The sequence below is a fragment of the Myotis brandtii genome, unplaced genomic scaffold, assembly GCF_000412655.1.
Source record: "Myotis brandtii unplaced genomic scaffold, ASM41265v1 scaffold36, whole genome shotgun sequence".
NCBI classification, from domain to species: Eukaryota; Metazoa; Chordata; class Mammalia; order Chiroptera; family Vespertilionidae; genus Myotis; species Myotis brandtii.
Window position 1 is genome coordinate 4,300,476 of NW_005363836.1, and position 22,731 is coordinate 4,323,206.

Sequence of the window (22,731 nt, forward strand, 5' to 3'; positions counted from 1 at the left end):
CTTGCTAGATACATCTCCCCCTAAATATAAATTGCAATATAGTCATGGACTTTGTTATGTTCACACGAAGAACTGTGTGGATTAAGCAGATACCCAACAAATATTTATTGACAAAAAATCTATTGGAACAAACAACTACATGCTTTCACATTTCACTCAGAAATTGTACTTATTTATTTATGTATTTTCAAATTTGGAGGAATTTCTTTTTAAAAATTTACTTGTTATTAAATTTATTGGAGTGATGTTGGTTACTGAAATTATATAGGTTTCAGCTATATGATTCTATAGTGCATCTGTATATTGTATTGTGTGTTTACCTTAGACTGCAACAGATAACACATGACTTTCTTGTCCTTTTATCAGGACTATTCTATCTTGCTTGCATGATAATAAAATTGCATTTCATTTTAGTCACAACCTTATTTAGGTTTGAATTACCTGGCCAAGCACCATGCCTTCTCCTGATTCACATACAAAAGTATAAAATTCCTACTTCTGTATACATTTTACATTATACTTTACTCTGCAATGCTTTATTCTTAATATTTTATTTATATTCATAATGTATAACATATATTAACTTCACAAATTAATACTTCTGAATTGTTCCACCATTAAGACATATTGCAAAGATTGTGTCACAATGCATTGAGGCAGTTTAAGCTAAAAATAAGAGAAAAATAAACACACTAAAATAACACTATGCCCTATAATACTAAATTGACTTCCAAAGACACTCTCATAGAAGCCAGCAATTATAATCTTTTACATTTTATATTTCACTGCACTCAACTCATCTTTTATATCAGTTTACCTGATTTTTTGGTGCACTGAGTGAAGCCTAATAGAGACATATTATAAAATAATTAGAAGGAAAAGATCAGTTTATATTTTCAATCTTAAAAGTAAAAGGTATTGAATGTAGTACTTTGCTAATTTAGCCACTGTTATGATTTTAGGTGAAAACAATTCAGATTAAGTTATGTTAGCTTATATACTATAAAACATCATTAATTGTATATAATATTTTTGCCTACAGACCTATTTTAATATAATCACAGTTTTTATTCAGTTTACAAATGATTAATTCAGCACCAGACAAGTATGAGAGATAATCTTTTATATATTATCTCAGCCCCCATTGAATTTCAACCTAAGGGTTTAATCAGGAACCGAAGTAAAATATACACATTTCAATTTGCACCAACCTTCTAGTCTAATTCATGTAAGGTGTGTTTTGCAGCATAGTCATCTAAATGATCTTCATTTCAAGCATGTAACTTTGGTTCCATCTCTCTCTCCCTGAGCAATCTAACTGAAGACTCAAGAAAGAACAACTAGCCATCGTCTCTTTATTTGCCATCAAAATCAGTATAACACATGATGCAATCACTTCTTGGATGATTTTATCTATAATTTTCTTAGAAATGTTTATGAAGGTCTTTGAGAATTTTTATGACTTCTTTTCTTTTATTATTTCAAATATTTACATATTTATTGCATCATTTCTTTTAGTATATTTTAAAAACATCAGGACCCAACTGTTATAATATACTCATTCTTAGATTTTCATAGCATTAATCTTTCTACATCACTCTGAATGTTTTATATAGTCTTTGTTTTGTTTTACCTATTACTTATTTTCCACTGTACCTTATAATATCTACCTCTTGGACTTCATAACACAAAAATTTTATTCCTTTGTGGAAGGTGGGCCATAGAACAAATATATCAGTTCTTGCACAGAAAGTAAAATATTTTTCAGAAAAGTTTTAAAGTTATAAAAAAAGGCAATACAAATAATTAACATGTTTAGTAAATAAGAATAAAGTACAATTATGTGTGTTGATATGAAAAATACCCAAGAAACAGTTTAAGTGAAAAAATCAAGCTATAAAACAAAATGTATCTGTATATAAAAATAACATATATGATTACATAAAAACATAAAAATGCTTAGGATATAAAGTTAGAATAAAAAGTATAAATTTTATAAAAATATGACAACGTAACTTTGTAAACCCTAAGTTTAGAAATAAAAAGCCTGACCAAATGTTAAAAGTGAGTTTTTGTGTGATATGTTTATGGGTAATTTTTTTAAAACTACCTTTCCCTATTTTCTAAATGTTTCTAAACTGTTCATGAAAAACAAATACCAATAAAGGGACTCAGTACATATATTAGTGCTTAAGAAAGATAGTCACAAAACTTCCAATCTAGTCTGAACCTTAATAAAAAGATAATAAAATGTTTCAAATTATAGATGTTATCAAGTTAAGAACACAGAGTTCCCATCATATTTGAGAAAAATAATAAGTGTACACACGTACACTTCACAAATCCAGAAAAAAAGAAAACCCACTCTCTTCCACGTGACATAATCCTATCAGTGTTTCTGCTATTCTATCCATTGCCAAAATACAGCCTATATGTGTGCATCTTACTTTACAAAAAAAATGTTTACTTTTATCAATCCAGGTAAACAATCTAGTTAACTGAAGTGGAAATAAAAATAATAATGTCAATGTTACTACTGAATTTTAGTATCTCTACCTTTTTTGATTAGCAGCTTGCCAAATTGTACACATTTTCTTGATTCTATATTATATATACCTGAATTAAACAATGAAATCCAAAATCAAAGATTTGAATTATTTTATAAAAGTTTTAAATATCTATAATAATAAAAGCATAATATGCTAATTAGACTGGATAGCTGAACGACCTTCCGGACGAAGCCAGGGCTGTGAGGGCCAAGCCCCTTGCATGAATTCCGTGCACCGGGTCTCTAGTATTTTACTAAGAATTCTAGCTCATCTATGGCAAAATCCTCTTGACAATGTTGGAGATACTTGTGTTATAATCCTAGGGCAGAGGTTGACAAACCTTTTCTGTAAAGGTTCAGAGAGTGAATTCTTAGGGCTTTGTGGGCCACAGGGTCTCTGTTGCAACCACTTCACTTTGCCCTGGTAGTGCAAAAGCTGCCATGGGGAATATGTAACTGAATGAGCATGGCTCTTTTCCAATAAAACTTACAGTATTTGTAACACTGACATTTGAATTTAATATAATTTTCACATTACAACGTATTTTTCTTCTTTTGAATTTTTCCCCAACCATTAAAAAATAAAATTAGCTCACAGGAAATACAGAAAGAAAGGCACTAGGCAAGATTTGGCTCATGGGCTGAAGGTTGTAAACTGTTCATTCTGGAGTTTATTTTTTAACTTCTTTGAAGGTTCTATCTTCTGCTGTATCCCAATGTCTTGGATGCTTTTATCCTCCTCTATTTCACCTTCAAAATCATATTTAACCTTTAAAGGTTTCCTCAACAGGTCCTTCACAAAACCTTTGGTGTCTTTAACCAAATGGGACTTCTCTCCCTTTGAAATCCCATAGCATTTGTACCTTCTCTGGTTTTACATATGGCTACTGAGCTTTGTCCAGTTACTGGTGTGCCAAGCCTTCCTTTCAACATTTTATGGAGGGAATCCTCTCTTACACATGTCTTATTGACAATGGTGCCCTGTACATAATAGAAGGTCAATAATAACGGTTGAAATGAAAAATGACCTTGTCAATTCCTAGATGTAGGCCCCCATGGTTTGATAACAGCTTTTAAGGTTCTAAAAGAAATATGGACATGAAAAGTATTTATAACTTTTAAGACAAAGATGGGTTTTTAGTAATATTTAAATGTGAAAACAAATTCTATCTTGGAATCAAGTAGAATTCCCACCAGGTTGGCCAAGGAGAGAGATGAGCAAGAGCACAGGGAAAGGATCGATTGAGATGCGAGTTACAGGGCACAGGGTGCTTGCTACAGGAGAGCTAAATGTCTGGCAGGCAGTATCAGACTGTTCACAGGACATAACTCAGTTTTTTTTCACTGTCTTCCTAAAGTTGAAAAAAGTAGCAGACCTTTCATGTGTCTAAGGTACTGGGACCTGATTGTTCTGGGATACTCCCCCTCTTCCCTGTCAAATGGAACTGTCTTACACACCCAGGAACCCCCTGGGCCAAGAAGTTACTAAGCTTCAGAGAAGAACTCAAAGTGAAGTTTGGAGGTTTCTATGAAATGTTTGTATTTTTTATCTAAATCTAAACATGTTTATTGAACAGATACAATAGGACGTTTTTTGAAACTGGAACACTCTGCTTAAATTCAGATCTTAGGAATGTTTATTTGCTGTATATCCTTACAAATTTACCTCCTCTAGCTATGATTTTGTCATCTGTAAAAAAAAAAAAATGATAATGAGACCTAACTTATGGCGATTGAGCTGTTGTGAGGATTAGATGAGTTAATATATGCAAGTGCTTAAAACTGATGCATAGTAAGCACCCATCAATGTTAGCTACAGATGTCTATACGCGTGTATATAGCTAAAGACACATAGCATTGCTGGCATTAACCTCTAAAATGCCACACACACCCTTGTCTTCAAGACACCTGCTGGGTTTTATTTGATTGTTGAGATAGAATTACCATAGGAAGACATTTACAGAAAATAGGAAACAGGCTATAAGAATTATCAAGTTATTTTTTAAATGCAATAGAAGGAAAACAGCAAGCTGAAAATACATGTATGATTATGTGACAAAGAGAGAAATAGGACACAATTGAATCCCTCTGGCATTATCACAAGAGTATTTCCCAAGCGTTGGCAGAATGCAGTGACCAAAATCAACTTCCATGCATGGGGACAATGGCAGGCCAACTCAATGGCCATACTTACCACCTTTCTCCACCCTACAGAGACCTGCCTTTTTGTCCTTCCCCTTAGCAGTGCTTCCTTTCCAAAGCTTATTCCTGTAATTTTTCTTTTCTTCCTTGGAAACATGTTCCTGGGACTCCTCAGATAAGCCCTCTGCAATCACTTGGGTTCTATTTTCTGTTTCTTCTTCAAGAACGTTCTCCAAGCTTTCCTCTCTTGGCAGAGTCTTGATCCCTACATTGGCTTTTATGATTTTTTGATCTTCAATTTCTAAGGAATCCTCAGTGGGAAGGTGTGATTTTCCTGGCTCATCATTTTCACTCAACTCCTGAGAAGATGAACTTCTGACACTTTCGTCTGCACTGTCTTCAGCATGTGCTTCCCTGTCCTCCAGGACAGACTCATCTTCACTGCAGCTAGAGTAGGGGTGACTTCTGCACGAGGAGGACGATGCGGTTTTTATGTCTACAAAAGTAAAATGGGGGGTGTCATTGTTTTTATAAAGCAATTGATTTAACTATGGGAATTATGTTAATAACTAATCTTACTAAAATTAGTTAATATAGTTTAGTAGATTTGATACCCTTTCCCTATATGTTCTACATAGTTGCCATGATTTAAAAAAACAAAACACCTGTGTAATCTGTGAGTCTATAGAAGTTTTCAACAGGAAATCACATTTAACTAAAAATTAATGTATTTTTTAGAATGTCATTTTATTGGAAAACCTTTGTAAGTATATTGTTATAGAAAAAACACAATAAATTTTTGAAATGATGTGTGTGTGTGTGTGTGTAGAAGATGATGTATTATTTCAGGTTCCCCAGAAGCAAATGCTGAGATGAGGATTCATGGATAAGTGATGTATCAAGGATATGAATGTTCCAGGAGAAACTCTTACAGGTGTGGGGGAACAGGACAGGGAATGGAAGAAGTCAATCAAAGGAGCTATTTCAAGAAACATTTAAACAGTCTTATCTCACAGGGACCTCCGAAGTCTAAATTATAGTAGCATTTTTCCTCCCTTGAAGGAGGAGTTGGCTTTCATACTCTGGTCTAGTTCACCCCAGGGGTGCGTAAGTTCCTTGGCACTCCTAGGTTCTTTGCCTCAAGATGAAATAACTCCAGTTGCCCACGGCTATCCTCTGAAGAGGGCAGAGGGTGCGGAAGCTGGGGATAGGCACAATGAATCTTTAAAAGAGATTCTAGGAGATCCAGGCAGTACCTTTATGTGCTACTACAGATACGCAATCTAAAGACTTAACGTAGCCAGACATTAGTTTAGTAATTACTACCCCAAAAAACTTTTTAAAAATCTCCAGGAAAGTGACATACACACTGAATCTTAGTCGGGATGATGAACAGCCTAACCTACAAGTCACGGCATATGCTGCTGAGGACCAGAGAAATACAAACTTGTTTTTAATTTTTAACCAATATATGTGTTTATAATTGTTTTTAATAGAATATATTTTCAAATGTAGTATCCTACACTTGCAGGTTGCCTAGCTTTCTTATTTTCTCTTTTCTGTGTGCTCCTTACTCTTTTTTCTGTTTCTTTTATTTTTGCTTGGCAGCTACACAGATGGCTGTAGCAGTTGATGCAGAGTTTAAGGGAAGAATTACCTGTCTTCACTCTTATCCTTTTCCCTCAGTCCCGCCAGCCCCAACAGCTTCCATGACAGGTCTTAGCATTTTAAGTATAGTCTCAGAGACATATCAGAGTTTCCACAAAGATTCGAAAGACGCTGCACAGCAGTAAATAACAAACCCTGGAAAGCCTTTAGGCAACAGAACCCCTTAAGTACAATTCCATTTATTCTTATCTCCCAACTACCTTGACAGGTACCAGATGACCACAGTTTGTCAAAGGAATCAGATACTTTAGCTTCTTATTCTTTATCTCCACTTTATGAAATCAGGATATGCTGTTTTTCCTATTAGTTCCAAAACTTTAGAGATGATGACCTCCTCCTCTCTCAAGCATCTCACATTTGTTTTGTTTTCAATAAAAAACAACTCCAGTTGACTAGTGGTTTGATCAATGGCATTCATTAATTGCACAACAAGCTAGGGCACAAGGTCATACTTGTTCCAAACTTCCAAAAATATTCATGTCTACCACCTCAATAGTGTCATGATGAGTCCCACTTTGGCTCTGAGCGTTGTTCACTAATAAATAAATAAAAAGAGTGCTTCTCTATGTTTCTTTAGTAGCTTCTATTAATCGTTTGATTTCCAAAGGCTAAAACACACTCTGGTTCCATTTTGAGTCAGTCCTTTGGAGAATGAATGGCCTCGAAGTGGTGAGGGTGGCTGACCTCCCATATAAACTCATTTCAGTTTTTGCATTTCTCTAACCTCACCATATAATTTTGCTTCACTCTCATTCTTTTTTAAAAAATATATTTTATTGATTTTTTTGCAGAGAGGAAGGGAGAGGGATAGAGAGTTAGAAACATCAATGAGAGAGAAACATCGATCAGCTGCCTCCTGCACACCACCTACTGGGAATGTGCCCGCAACCAAGGTACATGCCCTTGACCAGAATCGAACCCGGGACCCTTCAGTCTGCAGGCCGACGCTCTATTCACTGAGCCAAACTGGCTAGGGCTTCACTCTCTTTCTTTACTCTCATTTTCATACAGACACTGGGGCAAGACTTGGCATATAAAAAATGCTCAAACTGTGTTAGAGCCATGGAATTGGATTTTTCAACACTAATTTTATTTGTTTTCTTAGAAATAAAACAAGCTTTATATAAAGGAACTTTGAGGGTATATGTGTGAATGTTTTTGTCATTAACAGGGAAAAAGTAATCTCAGAGGCATGTTGGAAATCAACGCAGCCTCCCACCCAATTCCATTTGTCTCTCCAGTGTTCCCTCCAGGTATTGATGCTGAAAGCATCTTCTCTTAGTCTTCATGGTAAAAAAGAAAAAAATGATGTGCACGTGTTGCCTGAGACCTTGGCTAAAGCCAGCAAGTGTGGTGCCCCGTTCTAAGACCTAAGCAGGATCTCTGACTTTTCTCTCTCTACCTTCAGTCAGTCACTAAATCCTTCACTGTCCTCTCTTTTCATGTCATTGATAACTATTCATTGATAACTTCCTTCTTCTGCATCACCACTATTTTACACAGCATGAGACAGAAAAATTTAGATCACACAATGACATTTATCCCAACTCAGTGGACTCAATACTCTTCTGAACTCTAATATGAATTATGTATCTCTTTCCCATTCCTTAGTCTAAGGGATTGACTAAGCAAAACCTACATAAATTTTGCTCCTATTTTCTTCAAATTAACTATGACACATGAATTTATATTTATACTATTACTTGTATTAATACTTCTATGTTGATCATATTTATATCCATCAAATCTGTTTATATTAGATACTGTGTTTCAGTCAATATTTTCATGTACAATAATGCTAATTAGACAAGTGCTTTGCATTCAGTATTGTCAAATGAATATATGCTTAATGAATATATAAATAGAAATCATGAAATTTCATCTATGAACAGTAACTAGTTATTAGTATTATGGGAGAGCATATAGCTTCATACTGATCATTCATTACTCAATTCATCAATGAGAAATATATACATTACTTTGTAAGAATAAATATTTACAGGTAAATGTAGACATAGCAGGAAGGAAAGAAAAAGAAAAAAAAAGCCTAAAAGTTCCTTCATCTTTACCTCTAATTTTACTTTATAAACGTTAAAACAAACACTTAAAATACTGAGAATATAATAAAATCATGTGTCACATTGTACTACTGCCTAAGTCTTTTTACATTTATCCATTAATCTAGCCAAACAGCCTGGCATTCCATAAGATTTTATTGGGTGCCTGGGTAGTGCCTTTGCTTTGAATCTCAAAGCTATAAAAAAAATACTTCATGGAAAGTATTTTATGTAAACTAAAAGATGCTGCTGCATTTAAATATTTACCATGACTTCCTACTTCAACAACTGAAAAGTAAATATAGATTAAGTGTGGGGAGGCACGGGACTTGGTGGGAGAGTCTATAAGGAGGATTCTCTGAAAGGTAGGCGGCCTCCTTGAGACCTTGCCGAAGGCGGCAGCCCCTGCCTTGACTTTTCCAAACAAGTCAGAGCCCCAGGTATTTTACTGGAATCTTTATGTTTAGACTTCAAAACATCCTTGCTTAAAGGACGCATATGTTTTCTCAAAGATGCTTACCTTGCTGATAGTATCTAATAGTTAATTTTAGTTCAAGCTGTTGTTACAGTAAAAGCCTAAGAAGGCAGGTGAATGAGGCTACTTGGTGGCTACAGCCAAGTAGTCCCTTAGCCTCTCTTTCACAGAAACATGTGTCAGAGTAATCATTCATCCATTGGTCAGGGTCTGCTGGTCAGTCCTGGCAATTAAGGAATTCTTACCATTAAGAAAAATTAAAGTTTGACTAATCATGCAAAAATCACACATAGACTTTGACCAAAAGGCCTCCTACAATCTTCCTTTAATATTTTCTGGCCCAACCAGCAGACAAGTTACACTGAAGTGCACAGAGTGTGGTTTCATAGCATGTATAATATCATATTGAGGAGCAGCCTTCCCTCATATGCATCTCTTCAAGCCCATAGGCCAAGAAATGAAGACAGAGATCCTTGCAGTCTGTAAGTCAAGTAAATAGAATATTTTTGTGACTCTGGGATTTTAAATTTCTATACGGCCTATTTGTTCAACAGACTGGAAAATAGCACAAGGGAAATGTTATCTTTCTTATTAATAAAAAATATTTGCTTTAATTTTTAAGTTCTTCACTTTGTATTCTAGGAATGAACACTGTCTCCCCACTCCCCACTCCCTTCTCACATCTTTCTCATAAGGAACTACTTAGTCTTTAGCTGTTACTCATAGGCACTATCATCTAAACTGTCCATAAAAGGATGAAAGTATATTCTTAGTATCATGACACTGTCCCCTAAACCTTACAACATTCATTACGACAATATATTTTCATTTGGCGAATTAGCAGCTGGGGTTGCCAACACAAATGCAGAGAAAGGGAAGCTGTCCCTCTTTATAAACGATGGGAAGTCTCACACATCATTCCTAAAGCAGGGTCTTCTCTGAGTCAGCTCTCAGTCCCTAGCACTCTATCACTCACACCCTGTTCAGCACGGTGTATTCATCAAGGCCGGCGGTGCAATTGTTAGCTGGCAGTTTAAATGGGGCCAACTTGTCACAAGAGTGACAGCCTGGGCAATTGTTTGCCCTCTGGGAACAGGTGCAGGCAGGTTCAAATGAAACACATCCAAATACTAAGAGCAAGATTCTTAATCATGTCAATAAAAGGGATGTACTGGTGTCTGGGATTCAGTGGTCACAATATGCCTCTTACGCTTTTGAAGATGAAGTGCTGTCTGGCTTTTCAGGAGAGTGTTCCAAGAAATCTATCATGACATTATCATTTTTAATACATGCTACTTGTTTGCTGCATGAAATCTGTAATTCTGATATTCCACACACTAAAAGGGAAGCTTTTAAATAACATAGGGTCAGGTTATCAAAACAAAGAGAAAAATAAACAAGCCTGACAGTGGAAGAAAGAAAGATTAACAAACACTTTATTTCATAATAATGTTAAAGTTTTGATGTAAATACCAAAGATACAAAGAAGCTCTAAAAGTATAGCTTAATAATATCATTATTGAAAATTAAGACAAAATTGTTAGCCAATAAAATTATTGGGTCTTGCCTGACCGGTTTGGCTCAGTGGATAGAGCATCGGCCTGTGGACTGAAGGGTCCCGGGTTTGATTCCAGTCAGGGGCATGTACCTTGGTTGTGGGCACATCCCCAGTGGGGAGTGTGCAGGAGGCAGCTGATCGATGTTTCTCTCTCATCAATGTTTCTAACTCTCTATCCCTCTCCCTTCCTCTCTGTAAAAAATCAATAAAATATATTTTTTAAATTATTGGCTCTTAAATTCCTCAACACTTATGGACTAGATTTTATACATTCTAATAACTCTCACTACATATCTATTTAAAATATTCTATATTCTATATCTATATAATGCAGCAAAGTTTATACAAATTTTTTTCAATAAAATTCTAATAATAATCGTATAGCATAAATGTAACTAGATTTTATGACACTAACAGAAGTACCTTAGTGTTCTCGGTGTTAAAAAAATTAATTGTACTTGCTTAATATTGACAAAAGATCTTTTAGAAATCACCTCTGTGAGCAATAACAAAGATAATATCTTTTTTTTTCAATAAAATTCTAATAATAATCATATAGCATACATGTAACTAGATTTTATGACACTAACAAAAGTACCTTAGTGTTCTCGGTATTAAAAAAAATTAATTGTACTTGCTTAATATTTACAAAAGATCTTTTAGGAAATCACCTCTGTGAGCAATAACAAAGATAATATCTTAGAGATGTTATCAGTTCCTATAATTTGTGTGTTCTGAACTGGTATAATTAATTACCTTGAGCAAAATTTAACACACAAAAAACATAAATATAAACCAAACTACTGAATGATAGAGTCTCATAAAGTAAAGACCTCAGTGAAGGCTGATGAAGTAGAAATGTGTCAGAGGAGGAGGGGGATGAGCTGGAACTGAGCAAAGGCCTGGGAATCGATTGGGAAGTCTATCCAAGGAGGAGAAACATGAACTAAGGTAAAATTTAAAAAACCTCCATTTCTATTTCCTCTGTTTAAAAATAAAACAAAACTAAAAAGAAACAAAAACAGAGACTAGAGAACAGGATTTTTAAAAGCTCAAGATAAATGTCTCTAAAATGTTTATTCTTAAGGCAATATAATCCTTTTATTGAGGGGATTTGCTTTAATTTTATATAAGCAGAGATTTTCTTATTTGGAGAAACATTATATTTGTATTTTCCAAAATTCAGGCTCTGCAGTTGGTAATGTGAGTTCTGGCTGTGAGAGTTACTTAATCTCACCATTTCCAAGTTTATTTGTAAAATAGAGATATAAAGAAAGTACCTGCTTATTGTTGGAGGTAAATCAGATAATTCATTGAAAATATTTAGCACAGTGCTTAGCACAAAATATAATCTTAATAAACAATAACTATAGAATGCCTTTCTAAACACAGAATTCCAATTATTTATATATAAGCAGTATTCAGCGTTAAAGCTTACATATCATTGTCAGTTATTGCGTGTCTATATGACTTAAGTTTTCCCTTCAAGGAAGATCCAAGTATTGCCTACACCCTCAGTTTGAACATAAAAAGAAAATTACTGTTAGAAAAAAATCTATCTGATTCAAGAAATCAAGCTGATTATGTAGCACAAAAATGTCAGATGACCATATATTAAATAAATGTACTGAATCTTTATGAAACCAACACTTGCTAATTTCCCACCATTATTGAAGAAATTAAAAAATTGAGTCCTGTATTTTGAACCAGTTATATCTACATGCAAACACAGTTTCAATCCTTTTCCAGGTTCAAGTCATTTGTATAGTTTCTTTAAAATTTGATTCAGGTGACTCCACTTTTCCATAGAATTCTTTAACTTTCTCCATTTCAGATACGACTATATACATAAACCCAATATTGACATTCAAATTGAGAAAATAACTTATATTAGGCACATGTAGAAACTTAAAATGTAAGTAGTAAGAGAATTTATAGAAAAGGTCTACTTTAAGACTTTATAAAAAAATATTTCAGTGTTTGACCATTAATCTTGACTGGTTCTTTCAACTGTAATAAAAATTAGAGTAAACATGGTTTTCAAGTTTACTGATAGGTAACACCATTCTAAATGTTTACATTATGTCTTACTCTTTACTTTGTCAGAAAGTTTGGGATTAAATTTTTGGTTCAAGCATAGTCATGATTTCATCTATTGTTCCTAGTAAAATTATCTTCTTTTTAACTCTAACTTCTATTCTTTATCATCTTGTCTATGTGTGCATGGAATTTTAGAATAGGCTTACTTGAGTTTTTTCTTGAAGAGAGCAGAACTATAAATATTTGCTTGGGTGATAACTTGATTACTTAATTTACTCTTATTTCATATTATCCTAATATAGTCCTTAAATTCAAACTTTTGAGATTTTATTAGAACAAATTTTGAGAGGTGAAAGCAATGAGGAAAGTGAAGATTAACTCAAAAACTCATCATAATATGACCTCATTCTCTAGTCTAAAGTAAATGGGTTCCTTCTTTGATTGGACATAATTTCCATGACTTAAAATCTTTAAAAAGGTCTTAAAAATTTAAGATATTCTCATACGATGAGGGTTTCTTTCTCTAATGGAAAGATCTGTGTTTTCCCTGAGACCATTCAGAGTTATTTTAGGCTTGAAAATTGTGTGGAGGCCACTTTTGCCAAGAGATAATCTTTTCATGAAACTAATATGCCATTATCATGTGTCCAAAGTAAATTGAGAAAAAAAAATGAACCTAAGACAGGAATCTTCAACTTTTTCTTTAATTGAGTACAAGCTACTGTTCATTTTTCCAGAGCCATAAAATGGTGTGTGTGTATGTGTATGTGTTGTATAAGGGGGGATAGTTTATGATAAAAAAATATTTTTTTAAGTAAACAGCAGATGTGTCACTATAACTTTTACCTGACATCCAGCTAAAAAATCTTACCAAACTAAGGAAAGAAGAAGGATTAAAGAGTCACTCCATAATTGGATATTTGCAGAAGACTGATTGATCAGCACCCTCTGGTTGGGGAAATATGCTCTAAACATTCCCTTAAAGGAAGATTATCTCATCTATAATAATAATAGAGGAATATGCAACTTGTCCAGGACACCGTCACACCATCACAATAACAGTAAAGACCAAACAGCAGGCTGCGTGGGGCGACAAGGCTGGCGTGGGGCCGGGGGGCAGTTAGGGGTGACCAGGCCAGCAGAGGGGGGAAGTTGGGGGCAGCCAGGCTGGCAGGGGGGGGACAGTAAGGGGCAACAAGACCAGTGGGTGGGGGCATTTGGGGCAACCAGGCTGGCAAGGGGGGCAGTTAAGGGCAACCAGGCAAGCAGAGGGGGCAGTTAGGGACAATCAGGCCAGCCAACAGAGGCAGTTAGGGGTGATCAGGCTGGCAGGCAAGTGAGCAGTTAGGAGCCAGTGGTCCTGGATTGTGAGAGGGATGTCCGAGGAGTCCGAGATTGGAGAATGTGCAGGCTGGGCTGAGGGGACTCCCCCTATGCACGAATTTCATGCACCAGGCCTCTAGTCTATAATAATAAAAGTGTAATATGCTAATTAGACCAAACATCCTTCTGGACGAAGCTGGGGCTGCGAGGGAAGCCTGGGTCCCGGGTGTCTGCCAGTGGCTGGAGGGAAGTCTGGGTCCTGGGTGCCAGAGGGAAGCTGGTGCCGGCAGCCAGGGGAAGGAAGGCCTACTCTTGTGCAAATATCGTGCATTGGGCCTCTAGTTAAACATAAAGAAGAAAATTGGAATGCACACTTGTTCAACAGTCCATGTCATATGATAAACTAAATGACTTGCCTTGTTTATCTTCTTCCAATTCACTATCAGAGCATCCATCACTCTCATCTTTCACACTGTCATCAGCATCTGGTGCCTTCTGTGACGAGGTTTCACTGTCCTTTTCAGGGTCTAAATTATCTTTTTCATCATCTGATGGTGACTTTGACATTTCATTCATTTGATCATCAGCCTGTCCTTCTTTATTAGCTTTCTCATCTTGTTTCTCCTCGTCTACTTCAAAATCTTCTTCATATTCTGAGGGGAAAAAATTATCCACTGTGAAAATGAAAATAGAATCCCTAACACTTAACCAAATTCACTTTAATGAGAACCATGATTCGATTATCCTCTTTTCTTGGGGTCTTTCTTCACTTCTATTTCACACAATTAGTGAACATGGAAAACTAACAGTGAATGATCAAAGATTGCAATCAGTTACATATAGAAGAGCACAAAAGAAATGAGGCTCCAAATGACATGCCTGAAACCTAATAAGTGTTCATTTACAAAAGCACATCATCTAACAATAACCAAAATGGACAAGAGAAGAACTTGATAGAAAACAATAAATTAGAAATAAATTAAAAAATGAAGAGAATAGGATCATAATAATGAAAGTTAATTTGCAGATCCAGTGAGGTCATATTTCATATAAAAATGTTCAAAATATTTGGATATCAAGTTAATGAATAGTGAAGTGGAAAAATGTAATTAATCAAGTCCAAAGGCCCTAAGAAGTAACACTGTGAAAAGCACATTTTTTTTGAGAACCAAATGGACCTCAAGAAAAGGCATTATGAAGAATTCTATACCTAGGCCAGGACTGCAATCATATGCATTATTCATCCCTACAATCAATTAAATAATTATATTCCAAGGGTAAAAATTTGTATAGAATAGAATATTACTGTCACAGCCACTAATTTGCTTCATTCCCTGCAGAGGTGCAACAAGTCTGCAGCAGAAAAAGAAAATTGTCACATCATATGAACTCCAGCTGTCCCTTGTGGTTAGAAATGTTCACCTTTCATATTTAATTGTTCCCCTTTTTCTTTCACTAAAAACTAACGATCTTGGAGTGACAACATGCTGAGGATAGAGAGCAAAAGGATTTCATGCAGAATCAATTAAGCAAATAAACAATTATCTTTAAGATGAAAATTACAGGGAAAGTAAAGGTTTCCCTATTTTGAATTTTTTAGTTATTAGATATTCCAGTGGTGGGGGCCTCTCGGGTAAATACATGAGAGCTATCCACCCTGTCCAATGAAAGAAACTTAATTTAGAAATGCAAGCCCTATGTGTATTAAAAAAAAACCTGTTAATGCAGAGAATGTATGAAGGAGATGTAAGAGGAAAAGTGAAATCAGAAACTTAAATAAAAGCAACGAGAATTCATCACAAGATTATTTTCATGAAAGAGATTTAATATGAAGAACATTAAGTGAAAATTATTATCAGTAAGAATTATAAAGTACGCAAGAAGATGAAAAATTTGGCTTATATTTCACGAAGCAAACAGGAAATAGAATAAAAACAAATGAATCTTTTGATTTAAATTTTCAGACCAAGTAATAGAATAATTCTTCACTGGGCCCAGTTAGCTATCAATCAATAAGCCTTTATATTGGAAGATAAAAGATATTACAGTAACACAACACTTACCATCAAGGTATCTCCACTTTTTGTTGAGAAAATAAGACATACTTACAGAAGAGATATGTACTCATAGTAGTGTGTATACATAGTCCTCAGTACTGTTTGTTTCAACATTATTGATCTCCATGGCAATGGATTTTTATATAGGGTTTGATTAATTATATGAAATAGTACAAAATGAGTGGAATGGAATCAAAGGGGAGCAGAAAGGCATTTGGGGATTGTGGAAAACTTTGTAAAAGGAGAAGTTTAGGCTAGCCACAGAATGCACACACAGGGAGAAACACACACATATATCACTTTACAGATATTTGCTCCTGGTCACAGGATAAGCAGGGGGCCAGAGAGCACATGAGTAAATTAGGTAATTCCACCAACAATACTAGATAGTATTAATTCCATCAATGGGGAAAATTGAGAGTTTTTGAGTCAGGCAGTCACCTGTCCAAGTCCCAGTTCAAACATTCACTAGCTATGTGACTTAGGCAATCTGCCTCAAAAAGCTGTGGTACTAAAAGCAATCAACCCTGGAACATGCTTAGAACAGTGCCACAGCCAGTAGGTGCCTACTCAATATTTATTAGGCATTTAGTAGCAATAGGGATTGTGACTGGGGGATGGAGGGAGTTGGTTGTAGAACAAGAGAAATTACACACACAGTATGTGCTCTATATACACTTTGATGGAAGCACCTGATTAAAACCAGCGATGTACAAATGTCCACAATTAGAACACAATTACAGTTATGTTATTGAAGCAGAGCAGAAAATGGAAGGAACATGTAGTGACCACACGAATAGTCCCTGCCTCTTATTTTGCAGGAGCTTCTGCGTTTTTTCCCAAAGTATGAAATTTAAGGTTGCTGTGGTTTTATTTTACCCACCACTATCATCGCATCTAAACATCAGCCTTCTATGAACCACATTCTCTTAGCATTACAGCTCAAAGCATGCCTCCTTTGTATCATCCACTCCCGTGTTTTTAATATGAATGAACTGGTGGCATGCTTTCTGGATTCCTTTTCATGAATTCATTTTCTCCCCCGTCTCATCTTCCCGCTTCCTGAGATTTTAATTAGCTTGTTGTTTACCATCCTCACTAATGAGGAAGAGAGTCAGCAAGAGGTCAACATCAATCCAGCTGCAACCCTCCCTCACTGACCTCCTCAAGCTTCTCGTGCCCTTCCCATCAGCCACTGTTCTGCGGAAAGCTGAAGCCTTGCTGCTGCTGTTTTTTTCTTTTTTTTAATGGAAATGGGCAATTAAAGTCCATTAACTAGTCAACCCAGAAGAAAAATCTTGGAAAAGCTGTATTATAGGCATCAACTATGCTAACTCACAGCACTGGTCATGTTGGTTTGAGAGAGAATAAATGAAGAAAACAAAAAGCCTCTACTGAACACGGCTTTAATAAACCTACAGGTCTTGAGAGTTAAAAACAAATGGGAAAACATCCCATTTGTGAATCTCCCTGTTATTTCTGTTGCTATAAATATTTCTAAATTCTCAGTCTAAGATAACAATAAAGACTAGAAGGGATCGTGGAGAGAGGCAGGCAACTGGGTCAAAGTGTTAGAAGGGAAAACTTTTTGAAGATAGTCACATGATTTCAGTAACAAACAAGCATAGAATCCGGTGCCCACCAGCCCTGGGGTGACTGCCTTGGATTCCTGAAACCCTTGGGCAGCAACAAGATGGGGTGAGGAAGATACCGAGGATGTGCCCTTTCCTGATGCAGCCTCTTCACAAGCCATCCCAACCCAAGGCCATCGCTCCTGCAATCCAGGCTTTGTCTTCTGCATATAAGGGGGATTCTCAGGCAGCTCCATTTCTTTCTTTCTTTTTTTAATAGTTCTTTATTGTTGGAAGTATTACATATGTCCCCCTTCTTCCCCCATTGACCCCCTCCAGCCCGCCTCCGCCCCAGCCTTCAGTACCCTATTGTCTGTAGCATATTTTTATTTGATGAAATTTTAAAAGATTTTCCTACCTACTTCCTCACAAGAAACCTAAATAGTAGAACAAACACCTAGAGGAGTTTAATGCACATGCACACACACAGCCGATGAAAAGGAGCATAGAACTCTGTGGAGAAGTCTGAGATGAGCTGGTTTTCTCATTGTCCTCATTGTTTTGTAGAGCAAGCGTGCAAAGTATTTTGTGTATAAAACGTATTTGGCAACTTGAATTCTAGAAGCAATTTACAGAATTATAATAGAACACTATATTAGGGTTTTAAAACCTTTTTTATTATGAAATGTACTGCTTATTTAGAAAAATACAGGAACAAATGTAAAGCTTACCGAGTTATTGTAAAGTGGACCCCCATCTAATCACCGCCCTGGTCAACCAATAGCTTGACAGCCCCACAGAATCTTAGTCACAAAGTTCTCCTTTCCCTCAAATGAGCCCATATGATTTTTATGGTAACCACACCTTTGCTCTTAAAGAAGTTTTACTGCTTAAATAATAGCCTACACTACAGTTTGGTTTTGTCTGGTTTTTTTTTTTGTTGTTTTTTTTTTTACTTTATATGACTGGAAACATATAGTATTCTTTTTGGCTTCTTTTGCTCGACTTTATGAGACTCATCTGAACTGTGCAGCTACATTAATTTCTAGTGTTCTACAGCACTCCATTGTACGACACACCACATTTTAGGAATATACCACAGTTGTCTGTCTATTAGTGCATGGACATTTATGTATTTTGGTTGTTGGCTAATATGAAGAATGCTGCTATAAGCATTCTTGCAGATGTCTCCTGGTTCAAGTATATACATATTTGAACTAGGTCGCAGGGTAAGCATACATCCAACTTTTGTAGCTAATGCCTAGCAGTTTTCCAAAATAGTTATACCATTTATACTACCACTAGTAGTGTATGAAAGTTCCTGTTTTCTTCAAAATCCTTGATAATACTCAAAACTGTCCATCGTTTCAATTTTAACCATTCTTCAAAGTGTAATGGTATCTTATTTTGGTTAAATTATGTTCTCCTTGTTACAAATGAGGTAGACTGTTGTTTTTCGGTATGCACATTGGTCATTTGAATTTCTTGTATGAACTGCCTATTCAGATTTGGGATTTTTATCCTAAGTCAATGGAAAGCAACTGGAGGGCTTTATGCAAGGGAGAGAGACATGATCCCACTACTTTAACTGTGGGTGCAGAGTAAGTTGGAAGGAGACAAGAGTGGCAGTAAAAAGGTCAGTTAAGCGACCAGTGTGATAGTCAAGCTGTGATGAAGGTGCTCTGGGTCAGAGGGCAGTAAGAGACAGAGAAAGCAGTGGATATGTCAGAGGTAAACTGGAATTCAGCTTGATAGGACTAGATGAAGATTGGATGTGGAGGTTGAGGGTGAGCAAGGCAGCAAGGATAACTTCCAGGTTCTAAGCTGCGGAATTGGATTAACTGTAAAGATGGGTAAAGCTGGGAAGGATTGGATCAAGGGAACCGTTTTGTATATGTTCTATCTGAGATAGGTATGAGGCATCCGAATGATGAGATCACCAGGCAGCGGAACACAAAAGAGATCTAGTGTTCTGAGAAGAGGTATAAGCTGGAAAAAAAAAATTTAAAAATAAAATTGGGCATTGTTATGACACAGAGGTCATTTAAAGACATGGGAGAGAGTGAGACTGATTAGGAAGCACTCAGGAAGAGGAGGAGGAGGAGGAGGAGGAGAAAGAAGTGAAGGAGGAGAAAAAGAGAAGAAATAGTGATGGAGGAAAGAAAAGGGAAGGGCAGGGAGGGGAGGAGAGGAGAAAAGAAGAGGGGAGGGAAAGAATAAGAAAACGTGAAGGAGGAGAAAAAGAGAAGAAATAGTGATGGAGGAAAGAAAAGGGAAGGGCAGGGAGGGGAGGAGAGGAGAAAAGAAGAGGGGAGGGAAAGAATAAGAAAACAAAAAGGTGAATAGCTAGACTCTAGGACCCCAAGCCTATGGCAACTGTTTCTAGCTATGGAATACTCTACCACCATACAGTCATATAGATTGTGCCTACCCAATGCCATCAATAATCACCAGTATCACCAAAGCAAGTACTGTGCATTCAAATACAAAAAAAAAAAGCCATGGTCAGTGTGCGCAATAGTTAGAGCATCAGCCTGTGGACTGAGGGGTCACAGGTTTGATTCCCAGTCAAGGGCATGTACTTGGTTGGGTTGTAGGTTCGTTCCCCAGCCTGGTCAGGGTAGGTGCAGGAGGAGGCAACCAATGGCTGTGTCTCTCACATCGATGTCTCTCTCTCTCTCTCTCTCTCTCTCTCTCTCTCTCTCTCTCCCCCTCCCTTCCTTTGCGCCTTTTTCCCTTTCACTGTCTCTAAAAAATAATCAATGGAAAAATATCCTCGGGTAAGGATTAACAAAAAAAACACCCAAATACTAAAAAACAAATAGGCAAAATTCTGTTTGGTTAGAATGTCTCTCTCTACAGAAGTGAATAGCCCCCTAGCCTCTAGTTCATGTACGCAGCAGCCCTAAACTCCCCTTCCTCTCCTCTCTTCCTCAAGCAACTTCAGGCCCTGCAGAGTTCGGCCTGCCCTCCTCTAAGGTAGGTGACACGAGCTCCACGCAAAACAGTGGAGGAAGGTGGTCAGGAGTCACATTTGTTTTTCTCCTTAGTTTCCTTTGCCCTAGGAGATGTATCAGTAAACATATTGCTATGAGAGATGTCTGAGATTTTGAGGCAACTCCATTTCTGCTGTATCACCCACAACCAGGTAACGTCAAGCATAGCTTGTGCAGAATAGGAGGTTGACAATGTTTGAAAGTCTGAGCTTTGGAATTAGGCAAACCTGGGTATTGAAGAGTAGCAGAGTATGCCACCCCAAAATACACAATTTGGGCATAGGGATTATCTTGAGCTGATGGCTTCTTGTATCTACTGGGAAGACATAGATACAAGAAAGCTCTCTACCCCCCCTGCCCGCCGCACCCATTTGCCTAAAAGCAAGACATACATTTGTGAAAGTGTTTTCCTTCCCTTTCTAGCAAGAAGTATGGAAAGTTAATCACAGAAGACAACTTCTAGACCTTATCCAGATAGGCACCAGAGGAGTCAACCTAACAAACATCAGTAAAACTAGACCTTATCTATCATTAGCCTTTCCACAATTTGCTGCCCCTGGATGCTCAAAGTCCTTTTCCTTTGTCCTATTACTTCACTAAAAATATATTGTTCATTTTGTTAACATGTCATATAAACTCAATTTCTAACCACTCCTTTGAGTTACTCGGCTCCAAGTGCTCCCACATGTTTGTGTGATGTGTGTGCTAATAAATTTCTGTGTTTTCCCCTTGTTAATATCTTTTGTCAGTCTAACTTATAAGGACCCAGCCAATGAACCTAAGATGGGTAAAGGGAAAAAGTGTTTCCTCTCCTATGGTTTGAATCCTAGTTCTGCTACTTTTTCTCTCTATGTCTGAATCTCAGTTTCCCAACCTATAAAACGGAGGCAATAATAATAATATCTACCACACGACATGATGAGGATAAAATGACACAGTGTAAAGTGTGTGGCTCAGTGCTCACTGCCTGGCACTTTTATTGTTGTTATTACTATAATATAGTTATATATGTGGAGAGAGGGAGAGAGAGAGAGAGAGAGAGAGAGACCAATGCCATCAATAATCACCAGTATCACCAAAGCAAGTACTATGCATTCAAATACAAAAAAAAAAAAGCCATGGTCAGTGTGCTCAATAGTTAGAGCATCAGCCTGTGGATTGAGGGGTCACAGGATTGATTCCCAGTCAAGGGCATGTACTTGGGTTGCAGGCTCATTCCCCAGCCCGGTCAGGGTGGGTGCAGGAGGCAATCAATGGCTGTGTCTCTCACATCGATGTCTCTTCTCTCTCTCTCTCTCTCTCTCTCTCTCTCTCTCTCTTTCTCTCTCTCTCTCCCTCCCTCCGTACCTCCCTCCCTCCCTTTGCATCTTTTTCCCTTTCACTGTCTCTAAAAAATAATCAATGGAAAAACATCCTCGGGTGAGGATTAACAAAAAAAATACCCAAATACTAAAAAACAAATAGGCAAAATTCTGTTTGGTTAGAATGTCTCTCTCTGCAGAAGTGAATAGCCTCCTAGCCTCTAGTTCATGTACGCAGCAGCCCTAAACTCCCCTTCCTCTCCTCTCTTCCTCAAGCAACTTCAGGCCCTGCAGAGTTCGGCCTGCCCTCCTCTAAGGTAGGTGACACGAGCTCCACGCAAAACAGTGGAGGAAGGTGGTCAGGGAGTCCTCACGTGTAATAGGATCACCTAAATGCCAGAACAGTGACAACATTTAATAAATAATTTTGCAAATTTCGATAATCACATTTTAAAGACTTAAGCAAAAGAACAACCTCAGTAACAACAACAGAACCCTGTGTCACCTGTTATCTTACCGTATTTAAATATATTTTCCTGGTCATCTTCCCAAACATGTTGTTTTCCTTTACGTTCCATTTCTTCTTCTACAGTTCTTACATCTTCAACCCCTGTTTTTTCTTCGTCGGCTGAAAAAAAGACTGAAGAGGTTTTGCTCCCCTCCATCTCATTCCTTCTTGGGACCATGTATGCTCTATCCTTCCTCAGTTTCCCCTCGCCCTTTGGTTCCTCTCTTTTCTCAAGACTTTTTTGTTTCCTAGGTTTTGGCGAAGTTGGTTTTTTGTCAAGGCCCATTGCAATTATGCACCTATGAAAAATATTAACATAGGATGCTTATTAACTTTTATACATAGCAGAGTGGAACTGCAAAGCTTTTAAATCACGTACCTCTTATTCTTATAAGAAATGTTATAAGAAATTTTTTATCAAGGTACATACCAGTAGTTAACTAAAGTAAATTCTTTTCTTTTTATTAATATTAAAATCTCATAAAAA

General features: G+C 36.8%; 1 protein-coding gene across 2 annotated transcripts in view; it reads right to left on the minus strand.

The window, feature by feature from the left end:
* Positions 1–22,731, minus strand: part of ERICH3 (glutamate-rich 3) — a 109,230-nt gene that overhangs the window by 13,733 nt on the left and 72,766 nt on the right. For both annotated transcript variants that reach the window (XM_005871917.2, XM_005871918.2), the window contains 2 exons: positions 14,228–14,464; positions 4,743–5,186 (listed from right to left, as the gene is read on the minus strand). In XM_005871917.2, the coding sequence (XP_005871979.1) occupies positions 4,743–5,186; positions 14,228–14,464 (681 nt within the window). The remainder of the gene's footprint in view (positions 1–4,742; positions 5,187–14,227; positions 14,465–22,731) is intronic.